Raw genomic sequence first — 23095 nt, forward strand, 5'->3', positions numbered from 1 at the left:
AAAAAAAAAAAAAAAACATACAACACCAAGGATTCCCCGGTGGTCCGGAGACATGGACTCCAATTCCATTAGCGAATAATAAACAAAACATTTTATCAGTCCTTGAATTTTTACCAAGTTACTAAAGCGCTGCCACATTCTTCCAACAGCTTGTTAGCCCCGCTCGTCGAAACCTCTACAGTTACGCGCACTATGTCCGCTCCCATGGCCCTTGGCACAATATGGCACTGGGATCTTTGGGCGGTGGCTGCTACTCTTATCTAGCGCTTATCTCGATGCTGAAAAGGGAAAGGGTTCGTCCTAGCCGTCTGTCTACCTTCAGGTTCGTCCAACAATGCAAGGGCTATACATCAGGACAGGCTTTGCCTCGTATTCCGTAGTCAATCTTCTGTGCAATACACCAGAGCATCCTCCAGAGCCTTTTGAAACTTGGCAACCTGTTTTTATCGGTTAGTGCGGAGTCTCAAATGGTTGTTTTCGAGGAGGTGAATCTTACATCAGGGGGGATGACCATTGTAAAATGATCAGCGTCAATGGAAGAGCACCGCACATTGCCGACAAGCCTATCCCAGCCGTTAGGCCCAAGCGGCTTCCCCTTGGGGATGGCCCAGGCAAAAGGCCCGACGGCCGGGTCCTCCATGAAGTTGGGAATAGAGTCAACGAGAATTCCCTTTTTGCGCAACTGGTTAATGACCAAATCGTCGAGTCGTTCCACCACGCCGCGCTTGCACCAGGTTATCCACGTGCGCCTGGGCCGGCGGTCTGCCGGCATGGGCACGGCGTCATACTCGGAAACAGTACGGACCATCTGCGCCATGTGGGCCAGCTGGCCGCGCATGACGGCCGGATCGGCCCATTCGCGTGCCTTGACCAACTTCTGCGGCAACAACAGCGTCATGGCCGGGGGCATGCCAGGGTCAGGGCGCAGCTGCGGCACCGCCATGTCGAAAAGCAACAGGCCCTGCACCACGTGGCCGTCCGCCATGAGTTGCCGCGCCGTTTCGTACGCGTAGACCGCCCCACCGGAATATCCCGACAGTAGGAATCCGCCCGCCGGGTATATGTCCAGCACGACCTGTTTGAACATGGCAGCCACCGTTTCCACACCGACGGTGAAGGCCTCGGGGTTGTGCAGGTACGGCGACTCCAGCACGTACATGGGCCTGTCGTTGCGGAACCGCTTCAGGTACATGTACGTGGACGCGCCGCCGGCGCCGTCGGGGAACATGAAAAGCGGAGCGAGGCCAGAGGTCTTGCGCCCATGCATTAGAACGGCGTTGACCTTTGGCTTGCACGCGTCCTTGGGTGGTGCAGCTGGCGCCAGTAGCGCATGTAGGGCGTCCACAGGGGTGCTGTCAACCACCAACTCTGGGCCGGGGTCCGAGGCACTGGCCAGCACCGACTCCTCCAGGCTCTGGTCGTGCTCGACTGTGACGAAGCCCGAAGTCGAGCTGGACTCGGGTTCTGGGTGCTGCTGCAACTGCTGGAACATGCGGCTCAGGTCGCTCATGGTGGGGTTCTCGACCAGCGCCGACGGGTGCAGGTCGACCCCAGTCTGCTCCAGGAAGGACGAGGCGATTTGCATTGCCATGATGGAGTCGACGCCAAGGTCAGCGAGTGAAGTGTGGGGGACCTCGAGTTCGGACTGTTCGGCACCGGTTTCGCGCGCAATGGTGGAGATGAGAACCTCTGAGAGGTCATGATTGTGGAATTCGCGGTTGAGCTGTGTTTGTAACCGAAGAGAGGCGGAGACGGCCTTGGCTGGCACCGCAGTCTCTTGGTTCTGGACGACATTTGCTGGCGCGGACCTGCTTCCAAGTGCTGCCTGGAGCTCGCTTATGGACGGGTGTTGGTGGAACAAGGCCGCTCCAATCTCGCAACCCAGTTTGGCTTGTAGCTTCTCGGCTATCTGAATGGCCATGATGGAGTCGACGCCAAGGTCGGCCAGGATGGTGTTGGGCGTGAGGTCCGAAATCTCACACCCTGTTTCCTCGGCGATTGTGGACATCAGCAGGTCGGCGATGGAGGAGGAGGAGGAGGAGGAGGAGGAGGAGGAGGACTCCTGCTGCGCCTTTTGGCTAGGTCCCTGTGGGGGCTGGGCCTGGGTCTCGATCAGAGCTGGAGCTGCAGGATGTTGACGCATGGGGGTTCGCGCAGGATCAGAGCGGGCCAAGGGTCCTACTTGCTTTGTTGCAGCTGAAGCTCCGTCCTGACTCGTCTTGCCGATCATGCTCGCAATAAGAGAAGTAGGTATTTGCTGAAGATGCAAGCCCAGGTTCTGCATGACCAACCGCTGCTCACGGAAAACGTAAACGTTTACGACGGACGACTTTTTTTCTTTACGGACAATGCGGGCATAAACCGTATACGCCACCCCGGGCTCCAGTGGCTCAACTATGTCGAAAGAGTCGTACGTGTTCATCATGAACATAGTCCCGCGGGGCTTGGCAGGGTCGCCGTTTACGAGGAAGCCGGCCAGGTGCGTCAAACTGTCGACCCAATAGGGGTTGAGCGTGAAAGTGCACGAGTCCGGAGTCGGCCCCAGCACAACTTCGGCCACACCTTCGCCCATGTCCGGCGACAGGTATACATCAACGATGCGCTGAAATGCCGAAGAATAGCTAACGGTTTGGGCAAAGATGGAGTAGAAAAAGGCCGGCGTTAGTCGCTGCCCACGCCCTGACCTGGCAGCCTCGACGACGGCGGAGCAGCACTGCCAGATAAAGGGGGAGAACGAAGCCCATTGCTGCTGATGCTGCATCGGGTTGACCAACTGGACCTTAAGCTGCGCCGCCACAGCTCCCGTGTCGGCCAGCATCTTGACGTCGACTACATCGCCAGCCCTGTCCAGTTCGGCGGTGATTACGACGGACTGGTCGGCCCGGCTGGCGTCGATAGACACGGGCGAGAAGAAGACGCAGTCCCTGGCGCCAAGCTGGATGGCTTTGACTTCTCTCCCGACTTTTTTGAGCATGTGTGTCGTGGCGGCCATGGCCATCTCGCCCAGCACGCAAGCTGGTGATATGGACACGTCCATCAGCCGATGTCCTTCAATTAGGGCCTTGAGCTCGGGCTCGGCTAGATGAGAGCGAAAGGTGGAGGTGGAGCCGGACTCGCTCACCACATAGTGAAGACAAGTGGACAAGGGCGGAGGGGGAAGGCCATGGGATTGCGACGGGGCAGCCAGCCTGGAGACTGGGTCAACACGCGCAGGGTAGGAGCGCCAGTAGTTCTTCAAGTCGAAGGCATAAAAGGGGAGGCGGAGCAGGCGCAGGCCAGAGATGTATGGCGCGTGGAACCCGGCCCAGTCAATTTCCTGCTGCGCCTCATAGGCTGCCGCCAGGGCGGCGGAGATGGACGTCCATGCCGAAGTGCCAGATTTGAGCGAGCAGCCGGTGCGTGCCTGGCCAGAGGGTTGGAGCATGGGTTTGACCAGGTCAACCAGCACCGAAGACGGGCCGAGCTCCAACCACAGACAATCTTTTAGCTTGGCCTCAACCACCTTGACGGCGCCGACGAAATCCACAGGCTCCCTGGTCTGACGAACCATGTACTTTGCGTCTACCTGGCCAGCCTCAGACACGAGGTGACCGAGTAGAGTGGAGGCGATGGGTACTTTGGGTGCGTCAAAGTGGGCGGTTCGTGCCACCGCCTCATATTCATCCAACGCAGGGTCCATCTGATGCGAATGGAATGCGTATGGCAATTTGAGCAACGTGAAGCGAATTTGCTGGGTTCGGCAACTGGTTTGCAAAAACGCCACGTCCCCTGCCGGCCCGCTTACTACAATTGCAGCGGGGCCGTTGATACACGAAATCGAGATGTCTGCGTGATTCCTAAGCAGTTCTTGCACGACCGACAATGGAGCTGCCAGTTGGAGCATGGAGAAAATCCCGGCTTGGCATCGAGCTTCCATAACCAACGCCCTCTTCCCAACCAAAAGCAGCGTGTCGGCCAGAGTAAGCACGCCAGCAACATGCAGGGCGGCAAACTCTCCGAGGCTGTGCCCCATGACGACTGCCGGGACTAGGCCGCAGGAAGCCCAGAACGCTGCAAGCGATATTTCCAAGCATACTGTGGCAAGCTGCGTTTCCGAAGTTGGCCTCCCTGCCAATGTGGCTGCTGGGTCTTTGACTAAGTCCTCAAATGAAGGGAACCCAAATGAAGCGCAGATGCGGACACACTTGTCCATCTCGTCGCGGAATGCCGGACTGTCTCGGTACAGATCGGCGCCCATCCCAGCGTACAACTGCCCCTGGCCGGAGAACATAAAAACTACCGGGCTACGCGTAGCGCTGCTGTTGATTTCAGGAGACGCAGGCGTTGATGCCAAGTCCATCTCAATCTGACGCTCGAGTTCGGCGACGGACGTGGCTGCGTACGCCGACCGGATAGGGTGGTGGATCCGTCTGGCAGTGGTGGTGTAGGCAAGGTCTTGTATCTGGACAGCAGGGTTCTGTTTGATGTAGGCCAAAAGGTTTCGCTTGTTGGACTCGTGGGACTTGGCAGACTTGGCTGAAGTTACCACCACATGTCTAGACGGAAGTGGGATACTGGCAACTGGCTTCCTGGCTGGTGGTTCTTCGAGCAGCAAACACGTGTTTCCACCCGAAGCGTCGAAATTGTTAATCAGAATCCTTCGTGGACGTTCTGGAGCGGATTTAAACTCGGTTACACCCGCAGGAATGTCTATATTCAGCTCCGACAAGGGAGGAAAACGAGGATTCAGCTTTGCCGGGAGCCCAGCTTGTGGCGGGATAATATTTTTCTCAAACATCATGATTGCTTTGATGACTGCTGCAGCACCGGCACCTGCCTCTCCATGCCCTGCGTTTGCTTTGATCGAGCCCACACGCAGCCGGTCCTTCCGGCGGTTACGGCCGAGGGCGTTGCTAACGGCCTTCATCTCGGCATAGTCGCCAACTTGGGTGCCGGTGCCATGCATTTCGACATAGGACACGTCTGAGGCTTCGAGGTGGGCTTTGCGCAAAACTTCGGCCATGAGGTGCTCCTGAGCCTCGTGGTCCGAATGCGTAATGGAGATGGCATTGCCAGAATGGTTTCTCGCCGAACCGAGCACCGTGGCCAAAATGTTGTCGTTATCCTTCAAGGCGTCCTCGTACCGCTTTAGCACAAAGGCCCCGACGAATTCACCACGGCAATAGCCGTCGGCGTCTGCTCGGTAGGATTTGCACCCGCCCGTCGTCGAGGTGAACCCGGCCTTCCCAAGGATATTAAAATTAAAGGGACTAGAGAAAATATTGGTGCCGCCAGCGACAGCCATATCACAATCACCCGTCAATAACAACGTACAGGCCTGGGTTAGCGCCGTCATACTCGATGAACACGCTGTGTCCAACGTGACAGCGGGGCCCGCCCATTTAAAATGGTAGTTGACGCGCCCAGCGGCAAAGGACCGTTGATTACCGGTCAGGCTGAAAGCGTCTCCGCCGCGGAGCCGGATAATTTCGGTCCAATCATCTGATATCTGGCCGACAATGGTTGCAAACCGGCACGATTCAGTTTTCGTATGCGGCCGACGGAAATAGCCGGCGACCTCTAGGGCTTCGTACACAGCAAGGAGGAACAAGCGGTGGGATGGATCAACCTCCATCGCCTCCCGCGGCGAGAGGTTGAAGAAACGGGCGTCGAATTGGCCTGGGCTGTCAAGAAAACATCCATACTTTGTGTTGGTGGTGTGCGGTGTGTTGCTTGAACTGTAGTAGTCGTCCAGGCTGAATCGTTCCTCTGGTATCTGTAGTCGAACATATTAGTTGTACTCCTTTTTTTTTTTTTTTTTTTTTTTTTAGTAGGGCCTTGAATGGTGATTGATTGTAACATGCCTCACTATGGAGGGCCTTTCCCTGGCAGATTTTGTCCCAAAATTCCTCCAAATCCCCGGATCGAGGGTACCGTCCACCCATGCCAACTATGGCAATCCGGCCCGAACTCTGCCCAGGTAGGGGAGCTGATGGCGATTTCGGCTCCGTCGCAACGCTTACAACCTTCCTGCCCTTGCTCTTGAGGTATACGCACAGGGTTGGAATATGCGGCGACGGGCCTGCACCAAAAATATCGACCGTAGCCTCATGGGGAATAGCCGACTCAACAGCTGATAATCCCCGCGTCATGTTCAGTGGTTGGCTGAGGATTTCCCGCACCACAAGGTCCAGAAGTTCTTTCCACGTCGGCGCAGAGAGCAGGCCACCCTCACCCAGAGACACCAGCTGGATGTCTGTCCTGGGAGAACTGTCGAACATGCCATGCACAGATGTCATACCGGCGGCAATATGCTCGACCTCGGCCAGTTGGACGTCTGGAATAACGTGGACAGGGCCCGTTACTTGCAGTCTTGATTTTGTCAGACGTTGACAAGGGGGATACTGGCCAAAGAAGTCCTCTAAGACGGCAGGCGGGCCTATGACGGTGTGCCATGCATCTGCGATGCCGCTCCCCGCCACCTTAATCGTTCTGTGATTAGGCGTGCTCTCCACTGCGTGATATGAGTCGAGCATCGCCTGCAAATCTCCAGCTTTTATGCCCGACACCAGCCAGCCCCAGCATCCAGGCCCATTGTGTAGCGATCTCGCCCTCCATAACACGATCTGGCTCAGCCTCCTGGCCATGCGGATGGTGTCGAGCCCGGCCTGGCAAAGCGATGCCATGTCGCGAGCGTACATGAGCGCCACGGCGTTCAGCAGGCCACCACAGGCGGCTGCCACACATACGGACTCCCTCGGGGTGAGGATTTCGGGGCTTGACTCTGCATAGCTAAACGAGAACTGGGATCAGAATATGTCGTTGTTCCATGTTTAGTTTGGACGAGCACTCACTGTATAAGTACTCCCGCTCGCATTACGTTCACCAAGATCGTGCTGGGCAGGCCATCCGTATCGTCTGATCCCTGGAACCTGCCAGCTAGGTGCACCAGATCTGTGAAGTCACCGCCAAAAGAGTCTCGTAGCCTGGGTTCCAATGCGTTGATTTCTTCCTTGACGACGGCTGTCGCACTCTGCAAAAAACGGTGGAGCCATGGGCTCGAAGACGCCTGGGAATATAGAAGTTTGATGGTCGGGTAGAATGTGTCTGTCTGGTCGCCAAACACCAAGACTCTAACATGGTTCAGGCTAGCAGCCGTCATAATGCCTTTCTGACAGTTGTGTGCGATTCTGGGCTAGGTACTTGGAAAACACGGGGCTTGATAGATGTTGAGGTGTCCAAGAAGGGGGATTTCCATTGGCTCAGTAGATTTTGAAGAAGCGGCCTCTCAAAAACCACCAACAGTTGATAATGGACTTACTGCTTTGTTGTATATTTAAAGGTATTCCACGCATGCGCTCTTTCAAGACTACGTCCAAACATCCAATGCCGAGTTGAAGTCCCGTATCAAAGCCGCGACTGTCCCTGTAACAGCCCTCACTATGCTGATACGGTCTTGACAATGCCTATTCAAGCGTTACTAGGTTTGTAAATGATCAAATCGCTGACAAGATAATGGAATCCACCACGAAAGCCCGCTGGGAATGCATCAAACGCTAACCCCAAATAACCATTGGGTTTCATCTACATCGTAAAACGACTCACACACCCTGACCTCGTCAAGTGGGTTGGCGTAAAATTTGGGTGACGCAGCACCGGAATAAGTGGAAAGGTAAAATGTAATATTGATTTACCAAAGGCCCACGAATCGGCTGATTTAATCCAGAAACAGGTGAAACATATGCCAAAGTAATTAATTGTGCCACCGGTTAAGGAAACGGATTTGCCAGTTTTACAAATTATACGGGTTTTTCTCCGATTATTTCCGATTATTTCCGATAAAAATTTTACATAATTAGCAAAATTATTCCCTTTAATAAACTTTCGAATTATCGCCATTTTGAAAATTGTAATTTGCAAGCACGTTAATTTGTGTATATGTAGAAAACTCCCTTCCAAATATATTTTCTATTATCAAAGAAAACTGATAAAATAATGGTATCCACCACGAGAGTCCGCTGGGAATGCAACAAACGCTAACCCCAAATAACAATTCGGTTTAATTTATATCGTAAAACGATTGATACACCCTGATTTCGTGAAATGGGTTGGCGTAAAATTTGGGTGACGCAACACCAAAATAAGTAGAAAGGTAAGATGTAATATTAATTTACCAAATCAATTAATAGTGCCACCGGTTAAGGAAACGGATTTGTCAGTTTTACAAATTGCACGTGTTTTTCTCCGACTGTTTCGGATACTATTTTCAGGGCTCATCCTAGAACGAACGCTCCGCAATTGAGCTACGAACCTGTGGGTCAGGTCCACCCAACGATCGCGGTCGTTCTACCGATAGCAGTTTTACACAATTAGCAAAGTCATTCCCTTTAACAGACTTTCGAATTATCGCCATTTTGAAGGTTGTGACTTGCAAGCACGTTAATCTGTGTGTATGTAGAAAGCTCCTTTCCAAATATATTTTCTGGTACAAAAGAAAACTGAAAATTCATGTATTGGGACTTTTCAAAAGTCGCTTAAATATTTAATATTTTGGCTGTTTGATCAGCATAAATGAGGTTTGCCACTCATGTTATTGCATATTCTTACTAGATGTCTTGAAAACCCGATCTTGCCATGATAATTCTCAGGTTCCGTTATTTCGGCCCCTATACGCTCCAGTAGAAAGTGTATACGTCCACTCCACCAAAGGGATCGGAAAAATACTCCCCTTTGCTAGAGTCCGCAGCCCCAGCGGCCACAAACAACGGGAGGATATGCTCGTCCTCATTATCTGGATGCACGTCATACGAGTGAGGAAGGTCCCGCCACGACCGCAAAAGCTCTGCGCGTCGACCTGGATCCTGTGTCGTAACTGCATTGATAAGACCCTTGTTGAACTTTGCCACCTTGTCCCGCCACTCGATCATCTCGGGCGAGGCCGCGTCCGCCATGTAAAGCTTTCGCATCATGGGCACGTTGTGGTAAGAGGCAAAGCCCGAGCCCACGACGGCAACGTTGTCTTCACGCAACTTGATAAGCGCTCGCCCCATTCGGGTGTACAACTCCGGGTCCGAGGAACTGGAAATGGTGACGGAGATTAACGGAACCTCGCCTTTGGGGCTGATGAAGATGAAGGGGATGAAAACACCGTGGTCGAAGCCTATCTGCCAGTGAGTAGCCTACCCAAATAGCGACATTTCAAGGCAGATGGAATACACGTGACTTACCTCTCTCGAAGTCCTTGGCGGGATTCAGGCCAGCTGAGCTCAGAGCGTCGTAAACGAGATTTGACACCTCACTAGACCCAGGAGCTTCGTACTGAATCTCCCACGCGGCGGGCGGGTGGCTCGGCTCAAAGTCGTGGCAAATCGGAGGCTTGTCGACCATGGTAACCATTGGATAATCCGGACGTAAATGAGGAGTAATGACAACGATGGCGCGCGGCGCTTCCGCGGTGCCTAGCTTCAAGATGTCGCGCACGCGAGTCCTGAGGCTTTCGTTGAGCGGATCGTGGCCATGACCGCCCATCTGCGGCTCGAGCACGGGCATCGGACCTAGAGATGTTTAGTTGCGCTGTACTGGATACAAACTGGTAAGCAGGCTAATACTTACCACCGCCGTGGGTGATACAAAGTACGGGAGCGCGGGGCATGTTGAAAGATGGAACAGGTTGGAACTTGGAAGTTGTTGTTTTGAGGTCGTACGCGCTGAGTTGTTGAGGCTGATGCTGAAGTGTGGAAGAGAGATTGCACACGGAAGTTCTGTAGTCTAACAGATTGGTTTCTTTTTTCTTTCAGCTGGCCGGGAATTTGGGAATGGGATGCAGTATACAAAACTGACAAGTCAATAAATCGTGCTATACAAAGATGGAACTGAATAAGAATCTGGAGCCCTACGGCCTAGGCAAGGATGTTATTAGACAGGGGTAACGCAAGTAATTTTATCTGCCTGGGTAATTCTCTAATCCGAAAACATCTATATCATCGAGGCCATGTATGCTTAATGTTTCTGGTGATCAGTTCGGGCCCACCAAACGCTTTGCGGGGGAGTCCTTATTCGTGGTGCTTATGCGGAATGATCAATTACAACTTTGCGACAGAAATAAAACCCGTTATCGCGGGGGATAAATGCGCGCTAAGAAACAAAAAAAAGTTTATAGGTGTGGAACAATAGGTACCTTGCGTAAACCGGACAGTCGGCATTGGCCACAAGCCCTTGTCCCTGGTCAGGCAAGCCAAGACGCGTCGTCCCATTAAATGGGTCCGGATACCAGTGGTTTAACCGTACCAGAGTAAAGAATGTAACCACGTTCTGCGACTAATTTTGTTTTATATCGATCGAGTTACACGCGCAGGTTTAAGTTTGGAAATAATTACAAACTTTCAAATATTTGACGGTAGATTTGTTTTTTTTTTTTTTTTTTTTTTTTTCCATTGGATACCCGTTTTGTGTTCAGCTCAGTAAGTCATTCATTCGCCCCTGTTTATCCGCCAATAAAAACCAGCTATTGTCGGCCCCTATCCCCCAGGGCCGAGAGCTATACCACCAAGACCACGTCACATATCCGGGTTTTGGCGGGACTTGGTTTTTTTTTGGGTACTGTTCCTTTTACAATCATATCGCCACCCGTTGGACAAAAAGGGTTGCAAAATATTCGAACAAGCTGAGAATGTCTACCAACAGCAAGCTCTCAATTGACGACTGCCCGCGTCCACTACGCGTCGCCATCGTTGGAGCCGGGATAGGCGGGCTATCAGCTGCCATCGGCCTCCGACGCAACGGGCACGCAGTAGACCTATACGACCAGTCACAGTTCGCAGCCGAAATCGGGGCGGCGGTTCACCTGATGCCCAATGGCCTCAGCATCCTGCGGCAGTGGGAGCTCGACCCGGCCGACTTCGACGCCAACCCCATGAGCCGAGCCGTGGAATACGACCAGCATGGTCGGCTCGCAAAGGACATGGACCTCAGTAAGGCTAATCTGCGGTGGTCAGATCCATGGCTTCTCGCACAGCGTGCCAAATTTCACAATGCACTCAAGACCAAGGCGCTCGCAATGGGCGCTGTCCTGCATACGTCTACACGGGTTGTAGGTGTTGACACTGCTGGCGGGACCATCACTCTGGGGGATGGGAGAATCATCTCGGCTGATGTTATCCTTGGTGCGGACGGTGTATATGTAAGCATTCTTTTGGCTCGATTCGATATGGCAACATCCTGCTGAACTTTCTTCACGCCCCTAGTCTGTTACGAGAACTTATATCACAGACGCAAAGCCTTTTGGCTCCGGAAAGTCAGCTTTTCGATTCATGATTCCCAGAAAAGTCGCGCTTGCAGATCCTGAAACTGGTCCTCTAGCCGAGATGCATGACAGCCTTCTCGCCTGGATGGGCAAGACTCACAGGATTATCATGTATTCGTGCAGCAATAACGAAATGCTCAATTTTGTCTGCATGCATCCTGAGGAAGAATCTCGGTCGATGATAGAGGAAGGTCAGTGAGCTGTAAACAAAACTTCAACCCCATTTTCTGGTAAGCTGCCCGCGTATTGACATGTTTAATGTGGCTCGAGATAGGATGGAACGCACAAGTGACGACCGAGCAGGTCTTGCAAGTATATCGAGACTTCCCTCGAGCGGTCATAAGTCTGCTTGCCAAATCCGATGCCCCCGGGACTCCAAAAGGAGTTTGGCCACTGCTGGACATGGAGCAAATACCTTGGACCAAGGGCATAATGGCTCTACTCGGAGATGCTGCCCATCCGTTTACTCCCCGTAGGTCTTCCAACACGTGCCATGTCAGTGTGTACGGTTATTAGTATTAACGCTCTCCAAAGACCAGGGACAAGGCGCAGTGCAAGCTTTGGAAGATGCAGCTAGCCTGTCCGTGGTTCTTCCGGCCGGCACTCATCCGGCAGCAGTGCCCGAAAGGCTCCGGCTGTATGAGAGGATCAGAAGCAAGAGGGCTCATACCATCCAGGCGTATTCACGTGAGGCCGGCAAAGATGTGGCCGAGGGTGAAAAGCCCGAGGTGAACAGTGTGACTAAACCAAATACCTGCCCATTGAGAAAAGCAGTGATTGCTAATTTCTTTTTCAAGATACGGATGAGCTCTTCTCCCATGACGAGCTTTACTACTCCAAACGCATGTTTAACAGGTGGAAGCACGAGCAAGACCCTACTAACTTCCGCTTCCTCCCGCTAGCCGCTGGGGCTTTCTCGGGTATGCGGCGGGTCTCTCCAAGCAGAGACTCATCGCGCTTCAAAAGAGTCACGGTCAAGTTTAAGACGTCCAAGCCATTTATGGAAACCCTCCTCCCTAACGACCATTTCGTCTTCAGACGTCCAGACACTGTGTGCACCGCCAGCCTGGTTACCACATCTCTATCCAACCTGCCATGGCTTGGTGGAGAAGGCTACACTACGCTAGCGCTGCACATTCATGGGGTGCAGTACAAGCAAAAAAACGGCGGCGTGATGAACGGCTCCTTCGTCGCGATTCACCTGGTATCCCGTGGTGAGGCTGTCGCAGCGTGTCGCGAGGATCTCGGCCTCCCGGCCGTGCCCTGCGACCTGGACGTGTATCAGCCCGATGACAACAGCTGCACCGTTACTGCGTCGTGGGAGGGGGCCAAGTTCGCCAGCGTGTCCCTCACCGGGTTGGTGGCAAAAGACGCGGCACTCGAACGCGGCCCTATAGGTACCCTGGCCGATTATGGAGTCATGTCTTACAGGTATGTACCAGCGGTCGGGCGGCCTGGCGAGCCCGAGGCCGAATACGCCTGTGTGACTCCCCACGCGAGGGAGAAGACCGAGACAGTCGGGTCTGTTTCCAGCTCCACCAGTGCCCGGTTGGTTTTCAAGGATCTGGGATGGGAGCAGCTGCCTACCCTTGGACACATCGCGGCTGCATTCAGTCAGATGCCGATATATGGGATTGCCGGGGTCAAGGTTGTTGAAGGCAGTAACCCATCCGAACAGTTGTCATCTAGAAAGATAGATTAGTGGCGGTGTTGTGAACCTACCAAGATTCCATTCTGAACCATTATCGCGTGGTATGATGGCGAGTATTTTGTGCTGGTGGTATTACTTCTCATGTACTCGGTCCATCCCCGTACTAAGTTTAGACCTAGATTTGTTAACAGAAGGGCACTCAATCCCGGATTGTGGGCGTTTGACAACCTTGCGCTGCATCCTCCGCTCCTGAATGAATGTACCGTAGGGTTGACCTTGCTTTTGTGCAAACAAATCACAATTCTGCATTTGGGCGCTAGTCTAGTACATGGAGTGGTAAAACAAGGTACAAAATGAAAGCGCTTTCAAAGCCTGGATGCAGGGGTGTTTCAAGTACTAACCATTTCCGGAATCACCTTATACAAATAGTGGAGGGATACACCGGTCATGGGAAATTAGACAACGCGGTGTGTCGAGAGTCTCGCGACAGTCCTGGTTCATGGTACGTAAATCGAGGAAAGATACCGAGTACTATGCCCTATTTGCCTACCCACTATGTCATTGCCGGTCCGATTTCTCACTGGGTTTCATGTTCCCGGTGTAGTTTAGGTATTCCCTGCCTAAGGTATTCCAAAACCCCCCCCACGGGGGCGCGTGTCAGCCCAAATCGGTGGGGCGGGCGACCCTTGGGTGGGTTAAATCTTTTGTGGGGAGCGGGGGGGCCCGGCCCGGCCCGGCCCCAAACTGAACGCGGGTTTTTTTAACAACCCGCGGGCCCTCGTGAAAAACCCGTAAATATAAAAATTTAATAAATTTTAATTAATATTTTTATTAATTAAAGTAAATAAAATGAAAAAAAATTAGAATTGGAGTAAAAAATATAAAATATATTTTTTTCATTCCTGGGTCCTGGACAATTATCCCACCGCCTAGTCTTGACATTCAGCACCGGCTAACTCGTCCGTTGAAATTGTACAATCCTGGAACGCATGGTTCCAAAGGTCAAACCGCATCATAAACTCGGGAAGAGGGCGAATCATAACAAAGAGCTGTGCTTTAATGTAGGGGTACTGGGGCGCCCAGCCCAAGGGAAGTAGGCAAAGCACGTTTATTTATTTATTTATTTTTCTGTTTCTCAATGAAGCACAGACGTTTAGCTTTTATGTTTTCCATCGCATAGTGTCCAGAGCATAGCTAAAATAAATCACCCATCAAATCATTTCGCCGAAGGTGTCTCCCTTTTCCATTCGATGACCATGGCCACGACGCAGTCTGGCCCGGAATATGGCAAGCGGCTTCTTCCCCATGTTATCGACTGCGTCGCCAAGACGAATCCCAATCGGGAATGTTTCTCCACTCCCTTGTCATCTAACCCGCAGGACGGCTGGAGGGCAGTGACATATGGCCAGTATGCTACAGCCATAGACCGCCTCGCTCACCACATTGTCAAAACTTCTGGCACGCCTGAGCCTGGAATCTTCCCTACTTTAACCTATATTGGAATTAACGATCCAGTATATCTCGTATTTGTTGTCGCCGCCGTCAAGGCTGGTTACAAGGTCAGAACTGCTATATTTATTCGTGTTTTTGTGTGGAAATCATAGCTAATATCCAGATTAAGGCACTGTTTTTATCACCCCGAAACTCGGAAGAGGCTCAACTCAACCTGCTCCAGCTAACCGCGTGCGAAATTGTCTATCATGACGCGACGTTTCAAAAACCCGTGGAAGCTTGGAAGAGCAAGCAAACCAGTCTCAAGACCAATCTTCTAATGCCGCTCGATTTCTGGCTAGAGGAAAACGGTGACCAAAGGTCATTCCCTTACGTCAAGGACGCCAAAACGGCCGAATGGGAGCCGTTTGTAGTGTTGCACACAAGTGGCAGCACGGGACTGCCAAAGCCCATTGTGGTTCCTCACGGCTTCATCATGCTCGACGACAAAAAGCATCTTCTTCCCGAATGGAAAGGCAGAGAATCCGTCATCCGCGGTCTAGCTCGCACCAACAGGATGTGGACCCCAAGTATGTTTCGGTGAAACGCTATAGAGACGTAGCTCTGTTGACTAATCAGACTTGTGCACTTTAGTGCCCTTCTCTCACGCGGGCGGCATTTACACCTTCTTTGGTTACCACATATACTGGGAAACTCCTGTTACATTTGCCATTATGGACCGGCCACTCACGGCGGATTTCGTAGTGGAGCAGTTGGCCCACGCGGAGCCTGACATTGAGTCCATTGTTCTCATGCCCTCGATCTTGGAGGAGTTCAGTCTTACAGAGAAAGGCTGTGAAACACTGAGCAAGTTCAAATTTGTAGTGTTTGGCGGAGGTAAGCACCCTATACCTATTGTACACAAGATTGGAATTTTTGCCATCATACTAACGGTGGCCGTCATGAAAGGCAATCTCAGTGATGCCACTGGCGCAAAGCTACTCAGTCGAGGCGTGAAACTCCAAAACTCGTTTGGATCGACAGAGTGAGTATTACGTCCCGAAATAAGTTGATCAATCTACAGAATCTAATCCATTCCAGGTGCGGCATGCTACCGTATTACTGGCAATCAAATCCAGAAGCATGGCAGTGGCTCATTATACATTCGGACCTTCTCGGTGTAGATTGGCGACCAGTGGCGGGCGAGGACGACATTTTTGAGATGGTGATTGTCCGCAAAGATGGTCCTTTTAGTCAACAAGGCATCTTCTGGACGCATCCTCATCTTGACGAGTGGAGCTCGAGGGACTTGTTTCAAAGACATCCCACTTTGGAGGACCATTGGAGATACCATGGACGTTGTGATGATCTCATTGTCTTTTCAAACGGAGAAAAGCTTAACCCAGTCACCGTTGAGGACGCCATAAACGGACACCCAAAAGTCAAAACTGCGATTTTGGTGGGCACGATGCGCTTTCAGCCTGCTTTGATCATCGACCCCGTCTTGCATCCGCTTACGAAACAAGAAACGAAAAGTCTTCTCGATGAGCTTTGGATTTTCGTGGCCGAAACCAACAGAAGATTGCCGTCACATGCCCAAATAAGCAAACAGCTGATTTTGCTCACCAACCCCAACAAGCCATTCCCCAGATTAGCAAAGAACACAGTGCATCGGGCGCCGGCAATCAAGCTTTATGAAACAGAGGTGGATGCTCTTTACCAAAAAGCCGAGGCCGGGTGGGAAGATGCACGATGCAATTTGGACCTAGGGTCGAAAGAGACGCTTCTAGCGTCCATATGTCGTCTTTTCCAAACGCTCACTTGTGTTGACACCATTGAGCCGGACACAAACTTCTTCAAGGCAGGGATAGACTCCCTCCAGGTCGTCAACGCTTGTCGTCTCCTCCGCGGCGCCCTCCGAAACAAAAGTGACAAAATAAATCCACAGCGGATTACGCCAAGGATTATTTATAACAAGCCATCAGCCCGTCAGCTGACGGCCGACCTGTGGGCACAACACGTCGGGTCGTCGCTAGAGGAGGTGGATCCCGACATCGAAGCGGCTAATACCATGGCCAACCTGCTGGCGAAATACACCAAAGACCTGCCCGAAAAACCAGCCACCGACAAGCCGCCAGCCCGCACTTCTCAGCAAACAGTGATTCTCACAGGAAGTACCGGCAGGCTTGGATCCTTTTTGCTGGACAGCCTGGTCAAAGACCCTGCGGTCGAAAGGGTGGTTTGCCTGAACCGTGCAGAGGATGGGCGGACCCGTCAGCTGCGGCTTGATGCCGCACGCGGGATGCAAAATAATAATCTAGATAAGGTCGAATTTCTTCAAGCAGACCTTTCCCAGCCCGGCCTGGGTCTTCCCGTTGAGATGTATACCCGGCTGCAGACCAGTACAGACCGCATCATCCACGCCCAGTGGGCCGTCAACTTCAACCTTCCCCTCGATTCATTCGAGCCACAGATCCGTGGCACGCGCAACCTGGTAGACTTTTGCGCCCGGACGGCTCGGAGCACGCACCTCGTTACTGTTTCCACGGTCCTGGCCGCCACGTCGTGGAACGGACCTGATTCGGCGCCAGGCACAGTGCCGGACGGCGGTTACGCGCAAAGCAAGCTGCTGGCAGACTTGATCGTGCAGCAGGCAGCAGCGCGAGGTGGCGTGCCGGCGGCGGTGGTGCGTGTTGGTCAGGTTGCAGGCCCCGAGGGCGACGGGCTGTGGAGCGTTGACGAGTGGCTGCCACGGCTGGTGTGCTCATCCGTGCGAGCCTTGGGCCTGCTGCCTCGCAGCCTTGGGGTGATGAGCATGGTGAATTGGATCACGTCCGAGGCCGCGGCGCGGTTGGTCCTGGAGGTCGCAGGGCTGGGCTCCGACGGAATCAACCGGGCCAGAGGGGTCTACTATGGCGTCAACCCCCATCCGGTGCACTTTTCCACACTGGTGGAACCGATCGTCGGATTTTATGCCGGTCGGATCCGGTCGGTGGTTGATTGGCGGGACTGGGTAGCGGCCTTGGAGCGCAGCGACGGGGAAGCTGCAGATGTGACGCAGAACCCGGCTTTGCAGCTGTTGGACTTTTACAGAGACACGCCTGCCGAGGGCTCGGGTGTGCGGTTCAATTTTTCTTTGGAAAGTACATTGGAAGCTAGTCGATGTGTGAGGGATATGCTGCCCATTACGCCTGAGATGTTTGTTCAATGGTGTCGAAAATGGGATTTTTAAATAACAGTCAAGTTGGCATAAAGATACTCTTGTGTGTCTACTACCGTAATAGGTCAAAGCCCGCCCTGTCCCTTTGTATAATAGTGGTAGGTTGATGATGTCAGCCTCCATTATCAAGCAGTGGGGTTGGTGGTGTTAGTGGTGATCTCCAGTGCAGATGGTACCTGTGTGTGGGTTCAAAAGAAAAGAATTGTGGATGCTATTTAGTTTGCCCCTACCAAAGCACGATATCTAGTTTTCCAACCCCGCTGTATACTTCCTAAATGTGCATGCAAATCAATATTTCTAAAACGGTCCTAACGGTCCTAACATTTCTTAGCTGTTCTACGTGGTTTAGCTTGGCCCATTGTGTAAAAATTGCATCGGAACGATTCGGAGAGAAATCTGGTCAGTATGTAAGCTGAGGTGTCCGTTTCCTTCGGGTCCTGTCCATTACCGGTTTATATATGGCTACACTTTGTTACTTGTTTCCATTGATCGACCAAACCCGGAGTGTGAATTGTTTTAAAACTACTCATCAGACTGTGGCTCAAAATTGAATAACAAGTCCGTACATGGTTCGTTATTATGGTTCCGCCATTCAAAGACGTAGAAAATATCTCTATTTTTCCGAATGTGGATAAGAAGCTGGGAATGCTAATGACGGCCTCATTTTTTGGGTGTTTGTGCTACCTTATCCCTGTTAAAAGATAGGACCCTTGGTGGACCCGGAGGACTACTACGTACGTAGTACCGTAACCGGCCCGCCGGGACCCTGGGTAATCCTGGCTGGATGACTTGGCCCATTCCTGACCTCCTTGTTGTGGTCGGGGGGAGGGGGTTCACCCTACAATCATGAACTCTATAGAAGTCGGGTCCTAAACCTAAACTGTACATGACCACGAGTAAGAATGTACTCTGACTCTCTGTCGCCAAATCAAGATTTTATTCATTCATTACTACTTGATCAGATTCTGGTTTTTCGAGAAAAAAAAAAAAAAAACCTTTAACAGATCACCATAGCTATGGAACCTTTGAAAGTTGTTGTTGTCGGTGCGGGCATTGGAGGCCTTATGGCTGCCTGTGCCCTCGCTGAAGCAGGCCAAGACGTCCATGTAAGCAGTAGATTTGTTTTGCAAGCCGTTACGCATCTAATCGCTGGTACTGTTTAACTAGGTCTTCGAGCAGTCAGGGATGGTGGATGAGAGAGGCGCTGCTATTACCGTGCAGCCCAACTCCAACGTCTTACTCCGCCGATATGGGATCGAGCCTGAGGAGTGTGGAGGCACAGCTATGGAAAATGTGAGTTAGATTGGGAAATGGAGCAAGCAAAGATGTTGACAGTGGCGACTTCATTGGATAGATAATGATGAAGGATGGCATCAGTCTGAATCTGCTGCAAGAAATTAGCGACAAGGTGAAGACGGCCACCGTTTTGGAGGAGCGTTCACAGGTTAGTGCTGCCTGCCTTGAGTGATTTACGAGTCAAGCTTTAGTTGACAAGAAAAATCTCCAGAAATCTTACTTTGTCCACAGAGCCGACCTGCATGGCGAGCTTAAAAGGAAAGCAACTGAGCAGGGCGCTGTAATCCATGCCGGAAGCAAGGTAGAAAGTGTAGATGAGAACGCCAGCACCGTGACTCTCAGCGACGGCACGATCGTCAAAGCCGACGTTATTATCGGTGCCGACGGCGTTCACTCCAGGACACGCCAGCTCGTCTTTGGGGAAGCGTATCAAGAGCAGCCGTCGGCGCTTAGCTGCTTTCGCTTTTTGGTCTCCTCCAAGGCCATTCAAGAGGACCCGGAGACGAGTTCATTCATCGAAACACCAGGCACCATGATGGATCTGATCGGGCCGGACAGACGAATTATCCTATACCCTTGTTCCCAAGGGGAAAAGCTCAACGTTCTTCCCATCGTTCCTCGTCAGGTGGCCGAAGGTATCTGCTGATTTCCCCGTTATTAAATCTTGCGGCGTCGAGTAGCACGAGGTGATGCTAATCGAGCACAATACTCGAAGCCCCGGGATCCAGTAAAGAAAAGCTCTTGTCTGCCTTCTCCACCTTTGCACCATCCGTACAGCGCCTTTTGGAAAAGGCGGAAGAGGAATCTGTTTTCATCTGGCCCCTGTTCGACATGAACCCTCTCCCAATCTGGGTCAAAAACTCCATTGCTCTGCTAGGGGATGCCGCGCACCCCTTCACACCCTGTAAGGCAAAGCCATGTTTTTTTTCCTCTTGTCGTGATAACCATTGCTAATCTTGTCACTGTCAAGTCCTCGCACAAGGTGCGGCGTCGGCGATAGAGGACGCCGTTTCTCTGGCCGTCATGCTGCCTCTTGGGACCAAGCCGGCACAGGTTCCCGCTAGGCTGCAGCTCTACGAACGATGCCGAAAAGCTAGGGTGGATCGCATCCAGGAGTTAAGTCACGTCAGGGGAAGAGATGCATCGGGACAGCGAGGCAAGCCACCTACCGGTAAGAATTGCTCTATATCCTTGATTGACTTTACCCTTTCGGGACTTGGACGACTGATGTGGCCAAACAGGAGACGAGATCTTTAGTTTTGCCATGTATTGCAAACAGCATGATGAATATGTCCATTCGACAAAGTTTTTGGAAGCGTTTGATGTGCCGTTGGTACCTCCTACAATGGGTTTTCCACAGTGATGTGGGCTGCATTTTATCAATCTTTTTTTTTTTTTTTTCAATGAAACTTACTTTGTAAGTACATACAGTGGGTTAAACCTGATGTTCCACTCTAGTGTCTTAGCTTCATTGAATTGGCAAACAAGGTGTGGGAGCTCTGTAAGCCATTTTCTTTAAGGAGCTGTATTGCAAGTCACGCAACCTGATGTTTTGCCTACAGATCCCTGGTAAATACTCGAAATCTGTTTGTTCACGGGCAGACATGCACGTCAACAGATCACGTGTGAGTACACGTGATCTCAGAACACGTAGCAGAGATTTTCCCGCATCTCTGCAGGATTGTAGATAGTTGCTGATAGCTAGATAGCATGCATGAGAATACCGTTAATTTTTATTTTTTTTTATTGTTTTTACCGATCGCAGTGATCACTCTATTCTTATCAACAGAATCCGTAAACGCCAACACGAGATTCATAAGCGAGCGCAGAGTCAACTGGCAGTGGGCAGCTACCCTATGCAATGGTAGACTGACTGGAATTGTGAATATGGTCGGAATTGAAACTCTGGGTGCATGATAACATGGCCCTATATCTACAGACTGGCAAGTTCAAAACTTCAAAGTTGACAAAAACTTATCAAAGACCAGCATCCGACCCCAAAGTCACCTCAATCAGAGACATGAGACTCCCCACCGGCTTAACCACATTGCGGATGACCAGACGAGGTTCGGCACGCCGGAATAGAGACTCAAACTCACTCAAATCTCGCTCCTTGGAGTTGGTCATGAGCGACATCTGCATGTCCATGGACCGCATGGGCCGCTCAACGACCGTCTGCCACTCCCCAGGTTGTGGGAGCACCGTATCCATGACGAGTAAACGGGAGCCAGGCCGGCGACCCATAGCGACGGCGATGTGGCCCAAGATGGTGACGCATTTGTCGTCGGACCAGTCGTGCAGGATCATTCGTAACAGATACACCTCTGCGTCCAACGGCTGCGGCGCGAAGATGTTGTGCTCCATAAAGGTCACACGCCCGCGCAGCTCAGCGGGCACGGCTGAATTGTCGTCACTGAGGGCCCGCGCCACCACCTCGGGGAGGTCCTGCACCACACAGCTCATGTCGGGGTTGGCGAGCGCGACCTGCGCGGCACAGTGCCCAACGTTGCCGCCCATGTCAACCAGTGTTGCAGAGCCGAGGGCGGCCCAGTCAAAGGCTTCCACTAAATGGTCCGCCCTTTGGAAGCGTGAACTGGCCATGAATTGCATCAGCTCGCTAAACTCGGCCATCCGGGCAGGGTTCTCGCCATAGTAGTCAAACAGCGGCTTGTCTGTGCCGTAAACGATGTTGTGTGCAGCCTGGTCCGGCTCGCCACTGTCATGGCCCCAGCGGTCGATGGCGTCCACCTGGAACGCTGCCAGCTTGAACGTGTCCCGGCTAACAAAGTCATTGTACAACCGTACCCCGCGCGACTCAACCAGCCGTTTGGATGACGCCGTGTGGGCGACAGATCCGAGCTGCGGCTCAGCGAATACGTGCAGCGTCATCAGGTGGCGCAATGCCCTTTTCAGCTGGCCGATACCGGTACCTGTTTTGGACGCAAGCTCGGAGTACTTGATGCTCCCTTGGGTTGGTATGGCCTCGGGAATCTTGAATCGCGATACGTACGCAAAGGCATTCAGATCGTGGACCTTATTGTACAGGTCCTCGGTCAGAACCTCGTCTGGCTCGGAAGCCAGCTCCAAAAGCGTCTTGCAAGCTTCGCGGAGCCGCTGCCTGGCCGCATCAGCCTCTGGGCTCAATTTGGGATACGCAATCGGGCCGCTGGATTCGAAAGATGGTTGCTGATGGCCGTTGGATGACAGATGCTCCTTCAGTTTGGTTGCCAGCTGCTGGCATTCTGTTCCCAGAGTTTCCAAGTCCACCTGTGGAGGCGGAACCTGAGACTGATTTTTTCTCGCCGACATAATATTCGGTGCAACCACCGAGTGGGTGCTAGTGCTTTGAGGTCTCGTGATGTAATTTCCAATAGAAGGAGATATTCGAAGCTGAGCAGCTCGAGAATCGTGAATCGAAAAATAAAAGTAACATGTACCTTTCAAAGTGGCAATAGCTTGCGGTGTAACTTGTCCCCCGGGGAAAAAAAAGGCCACTCTGCCTCTCTAGAATTGATGTTTACTTGACTTGAGCTTAATCACGGGGATACCTTTGTGATTACCATGGTGATGCTTCCCTCAAATATCCCGTTACTACTAGCAGGCATTAAGAATTTAACCCTTAGCAAGTACCGTCCAACTGGGTCGATGATCTGTAATCATGCAGTAGCACTGAACGCATTTAGTCTCAGGGCTCATCCCTGAAGCCCAGAGCTCCACAATTGACCCGCTTCGTAGCTCAATTGCGGCTTTGTAATGTATTTGTGGGTCCATCCAAAAAACGCTCTGGTTCAGGTCTGAAAACAATTTGTCGATTTTCGCCGCTTATGGCGGTATTTTCGTCAATTCGGCGACCAATACTCCGTTATAAAAAAATAATAAAAATCGTAAAAATATACGGTTTGTACGTTGAAGATATTATTTAGTAGTATTATTAATAAGGATTTACTTTTTATTTTTATACGTATAATTAAGCGTGTGAGGAGGTTACGAGATAGAATAAGCTTAATCTTGAACGCGGGGAAAAGTGGATCACGTATAAGGCTGATGGAACGTTGAAATGGCAGATAACCGTCTGCTAGCGGGTAATAGAGATAATATATTATTGTTGTTGCACAATCGATTCGTTGAATCGTTGAATCGATGAAGGTTATGAAGGTGATGAATCTAAGGCTAAGTTGTGAATTACGTGTTCGAATCCGTAGGTGCAGATCTTCGA

At 51.8% G+C, this 23095-nt stretch overlaps 5 protein-coding genes across 5 annotated transcripts; 3 read left to right on the plus strand and 2 right to left on the minus strand.

Moving 5' to 3' along the window:
• Window positions 1-380: 380 nt before the first annotated feature.
• Window positions 381-9631, minus strand: PpBr36_10843 (uncharacterized protein; the record flags this gene model as incomplete). Its single annotated transcript, XM_029897951.1, has 6 exons — window positions 381-437; window positions 497-5748; window positions 5849-6771; window positions 8704-9139; window positions 9207-9533; window positions 9592-9631. The coding sequence occupies 6 exons, from the start codon at window positions 9629-9631 to the stop codon at window positions 381-383; spliced, it is 7035 nt and encodes a 2344-aa protein (XP_029743834.1).
• Window positions 9632-10648: 1017 nt separating this feature from the next.
• PpBr36_10844 (uncharacterized protein) lies at window positions 10649-12983 on the plus strand (the record flags this gene model as incomplete). Its single annotated transcript, XM_029897952.1, has 5 exons — window positions 10649-11158; window positions 11223-11472; window positions 11556-11753; window positions 11816-12016; window positions 12079-12983. 5 exons carry the CDS (start codon window positions 10649-10651, stop codon window positions 12981-12983), a joined length of 2064 nt encoding a protein of 687 aa, XP_029743716.1.
• A 1205-nt stretch (window positions 12984-14188) lies between these two features.
• Window positions 14189-17595, plus strand: PpBr36_10845 (uncharacterized protein; the record flags this gene model as incomplete). Its single annotated transcript, XM_029897953.1, has 5 exons — window positions 14189-14491; window positions 14548-14953; window positions 15018-15260; window positions 15333-15408; window positions 15465-17595. The coding sequence occupies 5 exons, from the start codon at window positions 14189-14191 to the stop codon at window positions 17593-17595; spliced, it is 3159 nt and encodes a 1052-aa protein (XP_029743836.1).
• A 1004-nt stretch (window positions 17596-18599) lies between these two features.
• PpBr36_10846 (uncharacterized protein) lies at window positions 18600-20242 on the plus strand (the record flags this gene model as incomplete). The annotated part of the gene is made up of 7 exons (XM_029897954.1): window positions 18600-18689; window positions 18751-18876; window positions 18938-19027; window positions 19091-19514; window positions 19595-19783; window positions 19850-20050; window positions 20121-20242. 7 exons carry the CDS (start codon window positions 18600-18602, stop codon window positions 20240-20242), a joined length of 1242 nt encoding a protein of 413 aa, XP_029743715.1.
• Window positions 20243-20856: 614 nt separating this feature from the next.
• Window positions 20857-22188, minus strand: PpBr36_10847 (uncharacterized protein; the record flags this gene model as incomplete). The annotated part of the gene is made up of 1 exon (XM_029897955.1): window positions 20857-22188. The coding sequence occupies one exon, from the start codon at window positions 22186-22188 to the stop codon at window positions 20857-20859; it is 1332 nt and encodes a 443-aa protein (XP_029743714.1).
• Between the last annotated feature and the right edge of the window lie 907 nt (window positions 22189-23095).

This window comes from Pyricularia pennisetigena (genome assembly GCF_004337985.1).
Source record: "Pyricularia pennisetigena strain Br36 chromosome 4 map unlocalized Pyricularia_pennisetigena_Br36_Scf_11, whole genome shotgun sequence".
In the NCBI taxonomy this organism is placed as follows: domain Eukaryota; kingdom Fungi; phylum Ascomycota; class Sordariomycetes; order Magnaporthales; family Pyriculariaceae; genus Pyricularia; species Pyricularia pennisetigena.